This window comes from Notolabrus celidotus, chromosome 11 (genome assembly GCF_009762535.1).
Source record: "Notolabrus celidotus isolate fNotCel1 chromosome 11, fNotCel1.pri, whole genome shotgun sequence".
NCBI lineage: Eukaryota > Metazoa > Chordata > Actinopteri > Labriformes > Labridae > Notolabrus > Notolabrus celidotus.
Window position 1 is genome coordinate 32,612,844 of NC_048282.1, and position 19,796 is coordinate 32,632,639.

The window sequence follows — 19,796 nt, forward strand, 5'->3', positions numbered from 1 at the left end:
GAAACCACTGTCATATTTGTTACTATTTATAGAGCCCAGTCTAACCCTGCCCTCTGTGCTGGATTAGCTAGTTCTAGTTTACCTTGAGTGGAGAACTCTGCTGTTCCTGTCCTTTACGTCAGTCCAAGGCGGCACTTAGCTTTTAGCCCAGATTTAACTCTTATCTTTGTACATGCAAACCAAGTAGTGTTGGTGCAAACTACTTCAACTTTAACCAGGAACTTGGTTTGCTGTAAGCCTGATATCAACTTGATTAGGTTTAGGAAAAGATCTTTGGTTAGATCAAAAATCCTAAGTCAACTTTGTTGTTTGTTTTAACACCGAACAAGAACTGCAGCCTCCTTGGCAAAGTCATGCCTTTGACCTAGAGGCCTCCTTTCCAATTACAACATCATGGTAGCAGCCAGATGGTTAGATTAGCTCTGTATAAAGAGCATGTCTTGGCCTGGATCTGTGACTTACAGGAGTGTGTGCTTTTCAACCTCACCGTCTTACTTTTATCCCTTTGGGTTTTTTGGTACAAGCACACAACTTGCTGAAGAGTGCATTTTGCAGACAACAAGAACAAGACAGAGGTTGTTGTCCTCCTACATAGCAAAAATACCTAGTGCGTCCTGTTTTCCTGTCTTTATGGGAGGCTAAAGGCTGATTTATTCTTCTGACGCGGACATGAGCTCCACATACTTGTGCGTGGGTGTGTCCGTGACATGCAGCAATTCTCCGCCGAAACGCTTGAAGGCAGTGTGGTCTCTCTGATAGCTGGTCGCCTGCTTCCGGCCCCGCTCCGATCTCTGTTTACTTTTCCACAGAGATTCAAAGCGTGTTATGTTAATCTACAGCTGATACATGTTGCTGTTTATCATACAGACATGATTACATGAAGAATACAGAGGAGGAGATGAAATACACGGCCGATGTGCGGCATGTAAATGCAGGAAATACGGTGCTGCCGAGCGGACCAATCACAGGGCCTGTGGTCCACGTCGATTCTACGGGTAGTTACATTTTGGAGGAGGTGCAAATCAGCTATGTGCGTAGGCCTATGTGTAGGTACTGGAGCTACATGGACCTCCGGTGTAGGCTCCACCATTGATTCAACGCAGAAGTATAAATCAGGCTTAATCTAACCTCCCCTTGACTGAAGCTTGATATTTGACATGAAGACTACATTCATTGACTGCAGGGATTTGCTGCAGATTTTCTATGACCGTTTGAAGAACACAAGTCATATTGAATCTGTTTCATATTTATCAGTTTTGGGCCACCTTTGTTTGTGGTCCCAAATCAGATACGAGTTGAATCTTTGGCGTTGTGACTCAAGCCTGAACAAGCAGATTGGACCGCATGCAATTTTGACGTCACTCTTGAGCGACAGTCGTTACAGCTCTGCAGTGGTGGGATGGTCGGGAGGGGGACTGCACTCGATACTAACAAACATTGAAGACAGTGGAAGAAGTTCCACCACACTGTCATCTGTATACAGTTTCACCAGCTTCATCTGCATAACAATAACAAGCTCATTTCAGTAGCCATGTTAGTTTTGTAAACACCGTGCAGCATGGGACGTCTTTGTTGTCGTTCTGTTGGGGCCACTTCAGGACCGTTACCAGCTCACATGGGGAACTATGAAACATTTAAGAAGTGACGTGAACAGCTAAACAACTAAATTGGAACCAAGCAAACAATCTGAGGCTTGCAGTGTGAACGCTGTCATCAAAACGAAAGTGGTATCAATCTTATTTTCTGAATTTCAATACATTTGAAAAGATGCATTCCCCTAAAGTTGAAGTATTCTGTAAAATGTTTGGTCTCCAGTTAAGAGAGGGTGATGTTAAAGAGATGGAAACCATGTTTGGCCCCACTTGTTAGAATGAAGGAGAAGAAATCAGTTGAAAAATGTCTTCTTCAATAACATAGATGTATTTTTCCTCATCCCTCTTGCTCAGACTTATAGACCTGATCCTCTTACAGAGACCCTGATGATAGTCCCTCACTGTCCCCCTTACCTGTTTGTATCCTGATGCCTCATTAATGTAATGCAGGGTCTCACTTTCCCTTCTGGCTGCTCCCCTGCATGTGCTGATATGGCCCATACCGTATGCCATCCCTCCCGCCTGCCATCTGTGTTCAGCTCTCAGGGGTCTCTCTCTAAGCACATGTTGGAATACATACTCATGGTGTTAATGGGAGAGAGAGGGGGGGTGGGTCTCAAAAACATGATGTGAAAATGAAGTGACAAGTCAGAGCCTGAGCTAACAAAGGAATAAGCTCACCTCCTCGCCTTGTGCCATGACGAGATCTCACCGAACAGAGGGCAGAATCAAGCATTCTTAACATTCCTCATAAAAATGTGGGCACGTCTTACGGCTAACCTCGTGCTGCGTTCTGCCTCTCCCTGCCTAAACTTGGAGGTTTGGTGAGGCTGTCAGAGAGGTGGTGAAGAGTGGGATGAGTGGTGTGGTGATGGAGAGCCTGGTTGAACTTTTAGGAGTGAGACATTTAATGGCACTTTACTCCAAAGGTGAACACAACTTGAGCCAGCGTCCCAAAGATTCAGATGTGACCCACTCAAAGCCTTGCACAGACTTGATTCCTGCTGCTACACCTGCCAGGCTCTCCACTTTATGACTGGGTGGATTCATGTGTCAGTGGTGACAGAGACAAAGTTATGACTCAAAACTTCAAGGAAACTTTTACTCCCTGACCTCAGACAACTGCAGAACTCTCATTTTTTTTGCAGATGATGGTCGATTTTATCGTCTGAACGCCATCTGTGGCTGACTTTTTTATGATTCCAGCTGACTCACATTAAATGAAAAAAGGGAGCTCTGCAAAAAGGGTCTTATAAATTTATTTTTTAAGTCTGATGCAGACAGAAAGTCAGCATGTGCACTTGTACATGAAACATTTAGAGGATGTGAAATAAAAGAGCTGCTTTGTTCTTGTGTTGCAGCGTGCAGCTAGTTAGCCTCTAGTTTAGAGAATTTGATGAATGATGACTTTAATTGTTGCAGTTTAGTCTTCTGATTGATGCGTGATCAATAGATGGATTGTTTCAGCACAGGAAAGCCGAAGCATTACCAGCGTAGCAGTCATGATTGATCGTGAGGAAATGAAGAATGGTTGTATTGTGGTTACAAAGTGAGGAAACCGAGATTGACAAGTTGGAACACTTGGGTAAATCTTGCGTGTTCAAGTGAACATCATCTTTAACTTTCCCCTCGCTGCTCTGGGTTTATTTATGGGTACCTAATGGGTCTTTGCCCCAGGCGTTTTCTCTCTGTGGCGAGCGAGCCGGCTCAGAGAGCTGTGTGGATGGGATGCTCCACTGTCTCTTTAGAGTGCAAGCTCATTGTCTGCCGTCACGTGTGTGTTCGTGTATAGTGTGTGCTTGTGTTTGCTTTTGGCTTAATCAGCAGTGCTGAGTTCAGAAATTCCAGTTCATCAGAGAGAGAGAAAGCGAGAGAGTCAGCAAGATATGAGTAAGTAGGACAGAAGATGGAGCTTCAGCGGGGATGGAGTGATTTTACGAGACAACCGAGATGAAAAGGAAGACGAGGCTTGAATTTAGGACAGTGGAATAGAGTGAGTTTAAGGACGCTGGCTCAGGCTCGAGGGTATGGTAACATAAAACACGATGATATCAGCACCAGCATCAGCACCTTTAAGGGGATGCTAACGCTGCATTCGAGTGCTCCTTGGATGGTCCCAGTTTATGAGTTTGGATGTTGACTTTGGTGTGTTCAAGTGCTCTCAATTTGCAAAGTCAGAAAGTTGTATTAACAAGAACAAACTACATGGATGAGGTAGATGTGTTAAATGTCAACATAAAGACAGTTTAGTTGATGAGCAATATGTAAATTAAAGATAAAGTTTCTCACCATTAAGAAAACATTGTTCTCCCTCAGCGTTGATGACGAATATGACGTGAAGTCGGTGAGTCGGGCACCAAATTCTTCACCCAGTTTCCCATTTGTTGTTCCGCCTTGAGCAGTTTTTTTTAAGTGCATTTTCCAACTCAGAAATTCATTTTTCAGATTTTCCGATAAGACATGAATGCAGCATTATACCAACTTCAACTTTGCAGCTTTAGAGACCAAATACATTTAATTTTTCAGTCGTCCTTTTTCAGCTGAAGTCCCAGCAGTGTGTTGTGTGCTGTGTTAACCTGTTTTGATGGATTCATCTCCAAGTTAGCAGATTTTACTGATGGTACAAAACAGAACAACAACCAAAAGCAGGAGAGTCCTTGACCTTTTATCATGAAGAATGTGTTTGATTTATAAAAAAAAAAATAGCCAAGTTTTGGCTCTTTAACCCTCCTGTTATGTTGCGGGTCAAATTGACCCTGTTAAAGTCTATTTTAGGCAATATATCCATTTAAAACCAGCTACATGCAGCATAAAAATCTGGGCAGCATGTGACAGAAGAGTTGTTGTGTTAATTTATCAACATCACTTTATAAAGAAAAGAAATAATAAAAATGTAAAACTAAAATAAACAAAAATCAATGTCATGTAAAACTATTGTATTTGTATTTAGGGCTTTCCAATGTACATAAAAAAAAAGTTTTAACATTAATTTAAATGACAAATGACTGAGTTATCCTCATTGAACCATGATCTGTGAGAATTAAAGAACACCAATGGACTAAAACTTGATTTAAACGGTTAGTAATGGAGTTAAGAATTAGATTTAAAAAAAAAATGTGTATTGGGCTTTTTTGAGATTTTGACACTTTTGGATAATTGAATATTCCCCGGGTCAAATTGACCCAGGAACATTATTGCTGTTCCAGAGAAACGAACATAACAGGAGGGTTAACCTGCTACAGTTGATTTTGTAGCGTCTTAGAGGAAGTTTCACATTCATGTATTAATTTACATCATTCCACCCGATGAACTCTGAGTCACCTGTGAAGTCTTGCTGTGGTAGAGAAAGTTCTGCCTCTCTGGGAAGTGCTCCATCAAAGCTGGAGGCTCCGTCTGCAGCTTGCTGCTTGTAAACCCTGAGGGACCTGTTAGTTTGAGGCCTGCTGGCAGAAACCACAGTCGGTGCTGAGAGTACGTCTCGGCCTGATCCCAGCGCTGCGCCCAACACTTTCCCTGAAGTTGGTGGAAGTTTGACCCAATGAACTCTGCCTCAGAGGAAAGGTGTTCAGAACGGGCTTCGGCCTTGATGAGTGTGAATCAAGGCAGGATGGTGTCATTTGGTTAGTCTGACTGAAATACCTTGACAGCTGTTTCATGTTTTGGCATGAAATGTGGTGCAATTGTTCATGGTCCACAGAGGATGAGTCGTGCTGAGTTTGTTCATCTCTTCTCTTTTTACAAGCACCTAAAAGATGTCTTCATTACATGAAGAATCACATCAATTATATAGGTCACTTTAACATGTTGGATAGACTTTCATGGTCCACAGAGGATGAACCCTGCTGAGTTTGTTCTTCAGCCTACTTTTCTTGAAGTACCACAAGCCCCTCAAAGATGTTCTTCATTCCAGGAAATATCACATCACCTTAATAGGTTACTGGAACATTTTGGAGACTTTCATGGTCCCCAGATGATGACCCTTACTTGACTGGTCCCCTGAATTTCTTCTATATTCTTTTAAGTTGACGTTATATCTTGAATTAAACCCTTTGACATTTATAAAATGAGCTACTGTGACATCTGATACAGGCATTCATGCTCCCCTGAGGATGAATTGAAAGGTACTTTGTCATGTTAGCTTTTGGCTACCTGTAAATGTACCAGTTTTAGCATCCTGGCGAATTTGAAATGTGTCTTTGGCTGAACTGTCTGGCACCATTATTACATCAAACTGTGTCCAGTAGTTCATGATGTCCCATCAGCCTCAGCTCCTCTGCGTGCTCAGCCCCCATTAAAAAACCCATGCATGCTAACCCACCAAACAGTTGTGAACATGGTAACCATCCCACCTGCGAACCATCAGCATGTTAACATTGGCATAGTGAGCATGTTGACATTAGCATTAATCTGGCAGCGCTGCTGTGCCTGAGTACAGTCTCACAGAGCAGCTAGTGTGGCTGCAGACTCTCCGTCTTGTTTTCACTCCCATTGAGCAAATTCATTGCAGACAGGTTGACCCTTCCCTTCCCAGTGGGGAAGCCATGGGCTCTGTGGTATGCACCAATTACAGTGTTTTTCCCTCTTCCACAGCAGCACCCTTGACCTGTGAGTGTAGCTGTAGCCAAGTGGATGACTCAAGGTGACTTGTTTCCGTACACCGGCTCAGAGACGAGCCTCGGCTGGTTTACCGCTTCTTTCATTGTGACGAATGATTGTTTAAAGTGGCCTTAAAGTTCAGCCACTAAGTGACTTCATTTTCTAGCAGCAGCATGTCTCTATTACTGATGATTTAGTTCTAATTTATGTGTGTGTGTAGCTCAGCCAAACAGGGAGACATTGAGCAGGCTATCTGAGCTTGTTGTAAAGATCTTGCAAACAAAGTCCTGTCATACTCAGAAACTGGACACTCTATTTTTTGTAACAAGTACCTTCTCTACCTCCCAGCCCCCCCTTCAGCTCTTTCTTCTCCTCTTCCCTGCTCTTACTGTCTCCCTCCTGCACGTTTATTCTCTGTTTTTCTCATTAGGGAAACAGATAAATATTGCAGCGCTCAGAGTCTCTGTTTTGATATCTTTATCTTCTGTGTACATGTAGAAGATGTAGAGGTAAACACAGCCTTTTATCATACCCTGAATGCAGCGTTAGCCGGTCAGTCAAGTCGATTTCAGAGGTTTATTTGACAATGGTGATTTGTTATTGTGGAGTGGAGTACAGCAAGCTTCCCTGCGATGAGTGCACTCTCGTACAAAACCCAGAATGGTGCTTCCTCTCATTTGCTCCTGCCTGTTTGGTCGTCGCTCTCTTCTCTCTGATCTCCTCCCAACAACACACCCCACCCTCTTCCCTCTGTTTACCTTTCCTCCAAGAAATCTCTTCAAGCAGACTTCTCTTTTTTTCACTTCATGACATCCCTTCTTGCTCTCTATGACTGTGTGAGAGTGTTTCTTGTGCTCAAAGTCACTCTCCCTCCCTCTTTTCTCTCAGTCCTTGTATAAACACAGGCAGGGACTCCAGTCTTCATGTCTACAATGTGTTTTTACAGCTTTACCAAGAAAGGTGTGTTAATGGATGTGTGGCTGGCTGGGTGTCCAGTTTGGTGTTTTAGTGATAAAGAGAGATGTCAAATTGACGTGTGTGTGTGTTCTGTTTCAGATGACAAGCCTGTCCAGGAGGAGGACTGGGTGGTGTGCCAGCACCCTGAGTGTCCTGAGCGAAGGAGGGCCTCTAAGGTAAGACTCTCGAACCTGCACGCCAACTCAAAGAGGGTCTGTGGAGTGTCTACAATCACATCATTTTCATATTTCACATATAGTACATTTGGACGCTCACTTGAAGGAATAGTTTGACATTTTCATTGAAGTGGGTACAATTATTCACTTTGCAGAGGCTAAACGAGAAACTCAGCTCCACTGGTGTCTTTGTGGCAGATATAAAACTACAGGCTTCTGCTGCTTAGCTTAGCTTAGCTTAGCTTATAACAAAGACTGGATTCAAGTTGGAAACAGCTTTGAAAATGTAATCAAACTGTCCTCCCGATACCTCTTAAACTCATTGATGAAAATAATGAACCTTTGTTCAATGATAGTTACATAAAGTTTAAAAACAAAGCAGCCAATCTTGCAGTGATTCCAGGAAGAACCATTGCCTGGTCAAGAAATAGTCTGGTACAAAACCTTCCATAACACCATGCATTGTCCTTTTTTAGTCGTTCTGTTATTGCACGTGTTTAACAAACCCATTAAACTGTGTTTGGAAGTGAGCCTCAGAGATGCTGGTAGGTGTATTTTTCTCTCTTTCACTTTGGAACAGATTCAAGCTTGCACCTGTTTCCAGTGTTTACCCTCAAATAACCAAACTTGCTGCAGTCTGCACTTTTCTTCTAAACAAGCATGAGATTGGTATCAATCATAGACTGGATAAAAACACAGAAGTAGTCTCTATGACGTCACCCATTGCTCTAGAGAGGCGTTATGAACACCAGAGATGATGGTCACTGAAACTGGTGGAGCTGAGCTGGGCCTGAAGCCTCCTGGCAGGCAGCAACAGGACACCCACTTGTCGGTCAACTCACCACACCCCTTACTCTGCTAATTCATGCACAACTCTTACCCTAAATATGATCAAAACATTGAGTTATATAACCCCTCCTGTACAGTGTATAAATAAATAAATGAGCTAATAAGACCAGAAGTATTTTTTTGAACCAGTCAAGCGACAACCTCCAGTTTTAAAATATGAAGCCCATGTGGAAGTGTTAAAAACTGCACTTCATCAAGCGTCCACTTTAGGCTGGAAGCAGAAACACAGGAAACCACATACACACCCATTCAAAGGAGACGATCTTTACAGCAGAAATAAACATGTTTACAAAAAACAGTTTAGGTCTTAGTAGCTAATTTCAGCACACACTGTACTGGGGTTGATTTTTTTTTTTTATAACTCTGTGTCCTGGAAGATATTAAACTTCAGAGCTTTGCCCAAATAAGGACATGGCTGACTTGAATGACAGGTGGGAACACTGTAGCTGTTGGCTAGGAGGCTCAAACCCTGCCTCTTTACCTCACACAAGCTCAGACGAAGTTAGGTTGAGTTCAGCATTTCCAATATGGCACCCGCTGACGACTGGCTTCAAAACAGTGCTTCAGGAACAGATGGGTGACGTCGCGGACACTACGTCCATTTTTTATACAGTCTATGGTACCAGTCTGCAAACATGTTCGTTTCAGCTTTTAAATCGGCCATTCAATCATGGGGCCTAATGGGGTTTGAATGGCTTTTGGAGCCAGCTACTAGTGGACACTCGAGGAATTGCAGTTTTTTTGCATTGCTGCTTTGATTTCATTTTTCAACACCAGAGGATGCCTCGTAGTATCAGTCGGGTGTTGCCTCTTGGACTTTTGTTTTGTCTAGTCAGCTAAGTAAGAGAAGAAAAACATCACACCATGAATGCTATGACAGAGCTTTATTTTGTTTCCATTGTTGTATGAAAACAGATCTTAAATTTGAAGGTTTTTTTTATGTGTCAACAAAAGAAAAGTGTTTTACTTTGGTTTGGGTTTTTTTATGACTCAAGATGACAGTGGAGAGATGATGTGATTCACACTTTAAACAATGGGAGCAGTATGTAACATGGATCCTCAAGCCATGGACGATACAACATGGTCCTCTATTGCAGCAACTGTCCAAAACTTGTTGGGACTCAGGTGATAAGAGCCTCAAACAAACGATTTGTGCTGAATGGGTTAACAAACAGTCACACGTTACCACGAGACTCTACTGTTTGTTGTTTCCTGTTTCCTACCAGCATGCAATGTTAGCTCCCTGACACAGTGACCACAATCGCCCCCTAATCTTAACCAAGCGGTAGTTATTGTCACCATGATGACACACTTCCCCTAACCTTGACCAAACTCTCATCCATCTCAACCTTAACCGGCTCATTTCAGTGCCAGAGCTAACCAGGCTCCGTCCTGAGAATGCTTTTGTTGCAGCAGTGATTCACAGCGGGTTTGGGAGTCAGGGACAAATGATATCCTCATGATAGAGACGTCAAACCAAAACACAATCATATTTGTCATTTCGAGAGCGATTATAGTCGCTGCAGTAATTTGGAGGATTTGTCTCCAAACAGCCTCGGGTTCCCCCAAAAAACCACCAGAGCTCATGAAAAACAGCTTTTTAACTGGAACCAAACGTGTGACAGCTTTTTATTCGAGATGCACACACCCAGACTGACGCTGACTGCATGCACCCAGAGGTTTTGTGTCTCTCTTGTGTTGGGTTTTAAAGACAGAGAAGGTGGAGCGTCGTGTCTGGAGGCTGCTGCCTCTCTTCTTTTAGGTGATAAAAGGGGCGTGCATGTCGGGGCTCTGTGTCGGGCCACTAGACTGTGAAATGAATTATTCCTTTGAAGCCACTGCTTTCTAAAAATGGGAGTCTGGCCAGACAACCACAGAAAGCGACACAGTGTCTGTCTGTCTGTCTGTCTGTCTGTCTGTCTGTCTGTCTGTCTGTCCCTCCCTCTCTCATGCCAGCAGAGCAGAGCTTTAGATAGATTTTCCCATTCAACCGAGATGTCGTCCCCTGCTGTCCTCGCTGCAGAAACAAAAGAGAGAGAGATAGAGAAGTCAACTGCTAGGGAAAGATGGTGAATTCAAACAGCACGTGGAGAGAGGGAGAGGAGGTTATATATAGTTTTTCTCCATGGCAACAGAGAATAATAAAGTGGGGGGAAGAAGAGAGAGCCAAAGAGCTTAACCTGAACTCTCCTCTCTCTGCTCCTCACATTATTGAATCTCCAAAAACCCAACTTTTCCTGGCCCCCGTCTCGCATGACAAGCCTCCTCCTCCTCCTCCTCCTCCTCCTCCTCCCTCTCCTCCTTTTTTCTTCTTCGTCAGAGGATGAGTTTGCAGAGATGTGGATGAGGCCCACGGGGAGCTCAGGTGTGTGTATCGAGAGTCTAAATGACCTGCTGGGGCACGGGTGGGACGAAACCTGTCTGACGCCACCTGTTCACCAGTCCCCTCCCTCAGGGTCAGGGTTGATGTTATGTAAGGAGATTAGGGAAGGACTTGTGGTGGCCTGTGACTTTGACAGACGGACGTTTACTCTCCTTGTAACTGCTAAATGCTCCTCTACTCCAGCAGCTAGTGACTAACTAAGTTTGATGCTGAACATGTAGCACAAAGTGAGTTTAGTTGAGCTTTATTTTGAAATACTCTAACACTAAACTCCATATTGCCCTGCATAGATCTTATGCATGACCTGTGACTCACTATTTTAGGTAGAAGCGTGCATTACGGCTGCACAATGAATCTCAGTTTTATCTTTGTTGCAAAAGCAGCATTATCAATAAATACATCACAAACGTCATCGTATCCCAAATATGAAGAAAGATGATTTTGTAAACAAGCAAGCTTTCTTACCATGCATACTTTTTACACATTTGATGCAGACGTAGGTATAACATGGAAATTATGTGGTTCACTAATGTAGTTTTCATAGCACAATGGCATCTTCCAATGTCTTTCGTGTATTTTGAATCGGCAGGATGCAGAGATTTAGTCTGAGAGCCAACTGATAAGACTTCAGTGAGATAACTTAGTCGTGTGTCTTTGATTCGACACTGCTCACTGAGAGCGCAGTCGTTTTTAGGTCATCGATGTGCAGAGAGGAAACTGTGTATCCTCACATCACTTATCAACAGCACATCCCTGGAAGTTTCATGCTTTATCATCATAACATTGTGTTACACTATTAGAAAGCCAAAGTCAAAAGTGGTAATTAAAATGAAGCTCAACGTTTAATACACTGTTTGTAATCTAAAAAGTCAGCTGTGTCCTCTACACCGGTGTGACCGATGTGCCAGTATAAAGTGCAGACAGATGTTTCATTGTTTTGCAGTATTTTCCCCCAAAGATGGCGCTTCAAGAAGCGAGCAAACTCTCCAAAGAAGGGATGGAAATTCTGTCTGTTTTTAGTGATCGGATCATTCTGCTAACTCAGAATGAGTCGACTCTTTCTACTCCCAAACGGCTCTTCATGGTACCACTTTGGCTAACTCATGTGTTTTAACTATTATTTGTAGTTTTGACATGTTCTTTATTAATCAAGTTGTACACCCTGGTGGGGTTTCTTTGGATAATGCTACACACGAGTCAGGACCGGAGGGTCGCTGGTTCAAGTCCCAGACCAAGTTAGCAATTGGTCCAGTGGTTGGAGAGGTGCTGGTTCATCTGCTGGGTGCCCTTGAGCAAGGTACCAAAATCCCAACTGCTCGTGTGGCGCTGGATGTTGGCAGCCTCCTCACTCTGACATCTCTCTATGAGTGTAAAACTTGAGTTTCTCCCTGGGAATTAATTAAGTGCATGTTAAAACTACAAGTAATAGTTAAAACACATGACTAAGCCAAAGCGTTACCACAAAGAGCCGTTTGGGAGCAGACTCATTCTGAGCTGAGTCAAATGATCCGATCTCTACAAAGGGACAAAATTCCCATCGCTACATTGAAGCCATTTCTTGCTTCTTTAAGCCTCACCTTTTGGGGAAACCACCGTAACACAATGAAATAACTCTCTGCATTTTATATTGGTACTTGGTCACACCGGTGTTTAGGACACAGCTGACTTTGTAGATGACTGAATGTATTAAACGTGCTTCTTTTTGCCATTGTGGTTAATTGAAGCTTCTTTTTAATCATCATGTTTGAGTTTAAATTGACAAATGTAGGAAACAATAAATCAGACTTTGATGATAAAGCATGGAAACTGCCAGGGATGTGCTGTTAAAGGGTAATGAGCTTTTAAGGATTCACTGTTTCCTCTAATGGCTGTGTAGTCAGTGAGCAGTGTTGAATCAAAGACAGTCGACTGAGTTATCACACTGAAGTCTTATCAGTTGGCTCAGACTTTAAATTTCCGCATCCTGATGAATCAGTGTTTATTCTACACTTCACTTGATCCTGCAGTGATCTTTGTGTCACAGACACTTGGGGATATCCCCAGATGTCATAACTCCATTTATTTCTGCTGGTTTCAGCTATTTCTCATGTAAAATAAGAACACTAAGAAGGTGAGTCATGAGACTTTGGGCATTTCCGGACAGTTCTACTTGAGTTCTGACCGTGCATTTCTCTTTGCTGGTTGCTCAATACTTCTGCAGTCATTTCTTGTAGCCAGCTTTAAACAGCAGGGGGCAATGTCATGGCAACTCTGACCCACAGGCCTCACTCTGCTGCTCTCTAGCTCTCCACAAGTTTAGAGCCTCATGTTTGGAAGAATAGAAGCATAAATATTGACTTCATCCCTTCTTCCACTGCAGATTTAGACGCATGAAAGAAAGCGCTCTTATTCTGAATATGAAGAAACCATTAAAACTTTTATGTTTCATTTTAAGAGTTGAAGTACTACGAATAGTCCCTTTGATATTCCTGTGGTTTGGCAGGAGGACACACAGCAGACACAAACACAGACACACAGACAGAGGGAGAGAGAATCTCAAGCTGGACCGGCTCTGCATTTAAAGCGTTTTATTCCCAGACGAGCGTGCCTTCGCTCTCCTGCAGCCGTATATCAGCTCCTGACAGCGCTGCGTCTCTCTTCCAGTCACAGCATGAGTTCACCTGCACCATAATTTACTGAAATCACTCCAGGTGTCAGCCTCTGTTCTTTTGCTGCCGTAGCTCAGCGCTGTCACCACATTACACAACAGAACTCAAAGGGAAGCTCACTCCAAGGCTTTAATACCCGATACATGTGTGTCCAACAGGGCTGTCTGCTGTATTTGGATACTTTACTGCTGGTGTCTCTGAGCCAGCAGGGTTTCAAATCAGCCTGCAGGTGTCCAGCTGGAAGACCACGTTCAGTTCTTGGCTGAGTTGGTGGGATTCGTTTCAGATTATGTTGGTTAGCGCTCAATGCTAGTCTGAGCTTGCTCTCTTGGATCCAGACTCCCACAGAGAAGGGCTTATTACCCCTGATCGCTCGCCCCCCCGCCCTCCCTCCTCTTTGCTTCTATCCTAGTCTCCTTCATTCCCCTCCCTCCCTCCCTCTCTTCCTCTCTTCCTCTTTCAGCTTTGACAGGACAGGACCAGACAAGACAGCCTGTAAGGTGTGGGCCTCCATGGAAACGAGGCCCTCCCAGCCCAAACAGCTGGAGGCGGAGGGATAATGTTCAGAGAGTCTCGGTTTGACGGAGAGCGAAAGGATGAGGGAAAGTTTTACTCTGCTGGCTTTGACTTTTGGGACCGTCTTTCTCAATTCATTTTAACACAAAGGAGCTACAGGCGAGACAATTTCACAAACTATTTGCCAAAGCTGCAAAGCACGGATTTATCACTGCTTTGGACAATCTAATAAAAGAGCTATATAAGCAAAGCACAACTTTATAAATATGACTGTATCTCGTTTTCTGTTTCCCTCCGCCTCCTCTCCTCTGCTTTCAAAACAGATTTATGATTGGAAACGGGAAGCTTTAGGAAGTATTGATGAAAAACAAATGTGAAATATGATTGAAACAGACTAAGAAGCCACCTGAGGCATCTTAGTTCTTGGTCTATTAAAGGGATAGTTCCATTTTTATGAAGTAGGGTTGTATGAGTTGTATGTAACTAGTAATTGTACTAGCCACAACGGATGCAGCTCAGCTCAGCCCCCTCCATGAGAAAACTGCCCGGAGAAACAGCACGCAAGCTAGGCTACAGTGTTCTACAGATGGGGACAGGTCTGCCAGGTAATTTAGCTGGTTTTGAAAGACTCTGACCCGAGCACTCATCTCGGTTTAGGCTTACGCTCTAGTGGCAACTTTTAGCAAAAACCTTCTTTCAGAATCAGAATCAGAATCAGCTTTATTGGCCACGTATGCTTGAACACACAAGGAATTTGACTTGGTAAACTGTGCTCTCTTTGTACAAGGCATAAGAATAAGGCATACAAATAAAAAAATATATAAATATAATAATAATAACACCAACTATAAACGCAAAAAGAACAACAAATAGGCATTACTGATATGTACAGGCTAAAATAATATGATAATGATTCTTTGCCACTTCTGCAGGACTTGATTTATTTTATTTTATTTAACCTTTATTTAACCAGATGAGACCCATTGAGATCAAGACCTCATTTACAAGGGCGACCTGGCCAAGAGGTCAGCAGCACACGGCAAAATAAATAGCACAACTCAACAGCATGGAGCATATGTACATTAGGGCTGTCAACGAATATTCTAAATTCGAATATATACTCAAGTATTTAAAAAAAAACTGAGATTCGATTGTGAAAATTAATATTCGACTGTGGAAAAAGAGATCGGGCCTCTTCACATGTGGACTGTCTTGTGTTTTTGGCAAATAACCTGACAGGCCTAAGACCCTACATTGACAGTGGACTAAAAGAGCCCGACAATCAGTGACACTGGGATAAAATACAGTTTTTCCTCTTTTTTTTTATACAAGCGCCAAGAATGTAAGTGGACTACTTTTTCGTTTTTAACTTCAATTAATGTTAATAATATTTGCTTCAATCACTGAATGAAGCCTGCCTATATAAGGGACAAGAGTCAGGACCTTTAATTGCTCTACCGTCTTCAAAGTGTTATGGTATCAGCCATTAGGTCATTTACTTGTTTTGTAATGTGTAGGGATGTTTAAGCCATGTTAAATCTAAAATAAAAATACATATACAATCAGTTATGTCTCCTTGTATTAGTTTGTCCACCTGTTATTGACATAATGCACAAATATAGATATTCGAATGGTTCGAACCTATGTTTTTTTTTTAGAGCGAATATTCAAATGTCATTTTGGAGCAATTTTGACAGCCCTAATGTACACAGTATGTAGAAACAATCAATAATTTAAAAGTGCAACTTATTTGCAAATAAAGTGCAATTTGTTATCACAAAAACAGCCTTTAAAAACACAGGCACTGCTCTGTGGTCTGTCTTTCATTTAAGATGGACCCAAAGGCGTCAAGTGAGATAAGATCTGACAGATTCAAATCCTTCTGCAGTTTATTCCAAACAGTAGGAGCAGCAAAACTGAACACTCTCTTACCGAACTCTGTCCGAAGACAGGGAAACACATATTTGTGAAGTGTTGCAGGAGCGCAAGGCATGTGATGTTTCTGACTTGTGCGTTGCAAAACAGGTTTACTCAAAAATGAAACTGATGGCGTATAAAATTAAAGGCCCTGTGAGGAGTTTTGAACTGGCTGAGAAACAGACTGAAAATGATACTGATGCCTCTTTATGACCTTCAATAGCAAACAAGACCATCAGCAGCAACACTGACACCTTCTCTGTTGTAATTTTTAATGCCTGAAACCGCCCTGGGGGGGTAGGTCCCAGACCAGATAATGGACATCTTGCTTCAGAAACAGCCTTTCTTTGACTGTTTTCATGGAAAATAATCACATTGCCTGATAAAGTTGACTGTTAAAAGACAACAGGATGAGGGTTTTGTTGAAAACACTGCTTTTGCATGTATAGGACAAGAGATAAGAGGTATCACTTTGTCCACCAGGGGGGCGCCAGAATTGATACAAAACAAAAGTTCCTCACAGCAGCTTTAGACAAACTGAGAATTTATTAAAATATGGACAAACAAAATTCACTTCTCTAGTCGCTATTAACTTATATTTCCACAGAAGCGACAAAACTATACAAAACCAAACAGAGCTACTGATAGAAAATATGTTGCTCCTTGTCCTGCTGTGTGTGAAAGCACACATTGCATCACACATTGCATCGCACATGCTCAGTTGCTCCCATTTAGCAGCACCAATTACCTGCAGCCTGACAATTAAAGGCACATACATCTCCTGTAAAAGCACATCAATACAAATTCGTTTTAACATTTGCTGTTATAAATAAAACCCTAAATCTTGAATTTGGACTATTAACTTGAAAGTGGTTGTGCTTTTTAGAATCTGTATCACAAAACCTTCTGTATTGATACCCAAGTTTACTAATATTGTCTTACACTTCTTGTAAAAAGACTAAACCACCTTCAGATCAACACATAAAACAAACATATATCCTGTATTTTTATTATATGTTTGTGTTTTGCTGTTTGAGGTTTCTCTGGCACTTTTGATGACCCTGTTGTGTTGCCTTTAACCCCCCTGTTATGTTGTCGGTCAAATTGACCCTTTTTTAATGTTCAAAAATTGAAAAATAAAAAGTTAAAAGACAGTTTTCGGTATGAATCTTCTCCCTGGCTTGATAGGTGTAATCAACATATAAAATGAAAATGGTTGATTTCACATATTTGCAACCCCCCCTGCATGTTTACATTACATCAGGGGTGTCAAACTCATTTCAGTTCAGGGGCCACATACAACCTGAGTTGATCTGAAGTGGGCCGGACCAGTAAAATCAGAACATAATAACCTATAAATAACAACAAGTACATTCTGAAAATGTTCTCATTTAATGAACTATCTTTCTTTTTCCATGATGAGTCTCATAGTGTGCCGAATATTTAACTCTTTAAGCCATGAAACCTGCTGTGAACACACCAAATACACAGGTTACCCACTCACCTGACACACACAGTGTAATGTTTACTGCAAAAGAACAGAGATTATAACAATGAAGAAGGTAAAGTTGATTATTTTGGACCCCTCAGCTCCATCATGAACAGTGTGCTTGCTGGACAGTGTTGTATGTAGGAGTGTAGTGCTAGTGTTAGTAGTTAGTGGATCATCTTATAGTGCTCTAAAAAGTTTTTATGAATCGACCCCCAGAGGACACATTGGAAGTATTAGTTACTTTTATTGAAAAATTGCAGTTAATGTCTTCTCTGTCATTTTTTCACTTTGCAAAGTCGTTCCGCGGGCCGGATTTGAACCTCTGGCGGGCCGGTTTTGGCCCGCGGGCCGCACGTTTGACACCTCTGCATTACATAGTTACTGTTCGTGGGTTAATTTGACCCAGCACTCAAAGTGGAGGCTAAAAGGACACAGAAATGTCAAATACTAATTGTTTCTTTGCAACTGTGTGACATATTTCACCCCAGTCACTCACACACACACACACCCCTCTACCTTTGTCTTGACCTCATCTGTAAAGTGTGAGAATGCAGGTGTTGGCATGACTTTTGACTAGGGGTGCAACAATACGTGTATCTGTATCGAACCGTTCGATACAGTGGTCACGGTTCGGTACGCCCTATGAACCGAAGGATACGCAATTTTATATTTATTTGATCAACTTCTGACGAGGCGCTCTGTGCTAAAAGTTCAGCGGATCTGCGCTCGACTCCTCTGGGCTGCATTGTCGAGCGCAGGTCCACTGAACTGCGCGCTCCTCCCACATTCATTCAGTCCAAGCTGGTCACGTTTGTTTTAGCTGTGCTTCATATGGAAATATATATTTCACCACACGACGGTCTGCTGGGTTCATATGTTCAGGTATGTGTATGAGCGCGCGCCCGAACGAGAGGGAAGCACGAGTGATCCGCTTTGGTTGCAGAGCAGAGTTGAACCGTGGTCCTGTAGTGATGCTAGTCTGGATGATATGTTTTTAAAGTGCGTTTATGCATTACTAGTGGTCTTACACTGCATGCTCTGTAGACTTCAGCCTGATACCGGACAGTGTTTTCCTGCCGTTACATTGGGGGTGCACCCGTCGTGTGTCTTGGAAGTCAAAGCAGAAGTGATTTAAGGTTCCCTCTCTCATAGATCAGGTCTATAGCCTACCTTGTTCTTTTATGTAACAGACTAAATATCCTTATGATATTTATCTTATTTACATGACGGGATGTCATTTCTGTCTCTACATGGTCGCGCGTTCACAATTCTCCTCTGCTCTCTATCGCTCACGGCAGATGCGCACGCAGACAGACAGACAGACACACACACGCGCAACCCCCCCATGCACAGCAGAACATGTGTCAGGTATAGCTGCCCCTGATACATTTAATTTAATTTAAAAACTGCTTTTGAGCTGAAACAAATGTTGGAAACTTCAATAAACTACAAGTAAAACAAAAAGTCATGGAAATTTCTCTTTTTTCTGTATCGAAAACGTATCGAACCTGACAAAAACGTATCGAACTGAACCGAACCGTGGATTTTGAGTATCGTTGCACCCCTACTTTTGACAGGAACCATGATCTGTTAGAATTAAAGAACACAATTGCACCAAATATTGATTTAAATGGTTAGTAATGGAGTTAATAATGAGATTATACAAATGTTTATCAGGATTTTTTTGGGTTCTGACACTTTTGGATAATTAAATATGCCCCTGGTCAAATTGACCCAGGAACATTACTTCTGATCCTGAGAAATGAACACAACAGGCGGGTTAAGAGAGAATTAGCTTTACCGCCTGTTCATTTGAAGTATAAATCTTACGTTCTTATCATGAAGGTGGGATGTGTGGAAACAGGTATTCAGACGCAATATCAGATTTTCTTTGGAAACATACAAACGTGTATTGCGTTTCAGGAGAAACCTGGCCTGTCAGTCTGATGCCGTCACTCAGCCTCTGATCTTCGCCCACATTGTGTTTTTGTTTGGCTCTCATCCCCTCTATTCTTCTCTTCTTCCTCTCCTCTGTCCCCATTCAGTCTCATATCATGAGTAATCCTCTGCTGTTGTTTTCAGGGAAGTAATATCATATTAGTCAGACAGGCACAGACGCACCGGTGTGATATACCCAACACAGGATCATCATCTTACCAGAGCTTGAATCATGTCACCTCTGGCTCTGCTTCAGACTTTGGTTATTAGTCCAGTACGTTACTCTTCCAAACCCAGGAACCCTGAATCCACTGACTTAACCTCACCTTCAGTTCAGCTCACCTGCTTGGCTGAAAAATCTCACCTAACTGACACTGACAGAGAGCCGCTAAGGCTGCTAAGTAAACACCCCCGATTGGGCTTGATGCCCACTTTCTGTAACTGTGAAAGGGGTCGAAGGGTGCAAGGTATTAGGTGCTATTTTAGCTATTGGGTGCTGCTGGAGATGGATTAAGATCTGGGTGTCATGCAAGGACTCTAACAACTTCCCATCAGTCTGATTGTTGTCCATCCTAAAGTCTGCAGGGATCACATCTCCTGTGAGGACGCAGTCAGCTGCACAGTATGTATGGACTGTAGATTGAGTGAAAGCAGCTGTGTGTATCCTCTTAGATGACCTGCCTCCTCTTCCTCCTTCGTTTGCTTTTGAGGAATATCCTGTTCGTGTTTAAA

General features: G+C 42.5%; 1 protein-coding gene across 2 annotated transcripts in view; it reads left to right on the plus strand.

The window, feature by feature from the left end:
* Positions 1 to 19,796, plus strand: part of plekhg5b (pleckstrin homology domain containing, family G (with RhoGef domain) member 5b) — a 104,305-nt gene that overhangs the window by 22,235 nt on the left and 62,274 nt on the right. For both annotated transcript variants that reach the window (XM_034696229.1, XM_034696230.1), the window contains exon 2: positions 7,245 to 7,321. In XM_034696229.1, coding sequence (XP_034552120.1) covers positions 7,245 to 7,321 — 77 coding nt within the window. The remainder of the gene's footprint in view (positions 1 to 7,244; positions 7,322 to 19,796) is intronic.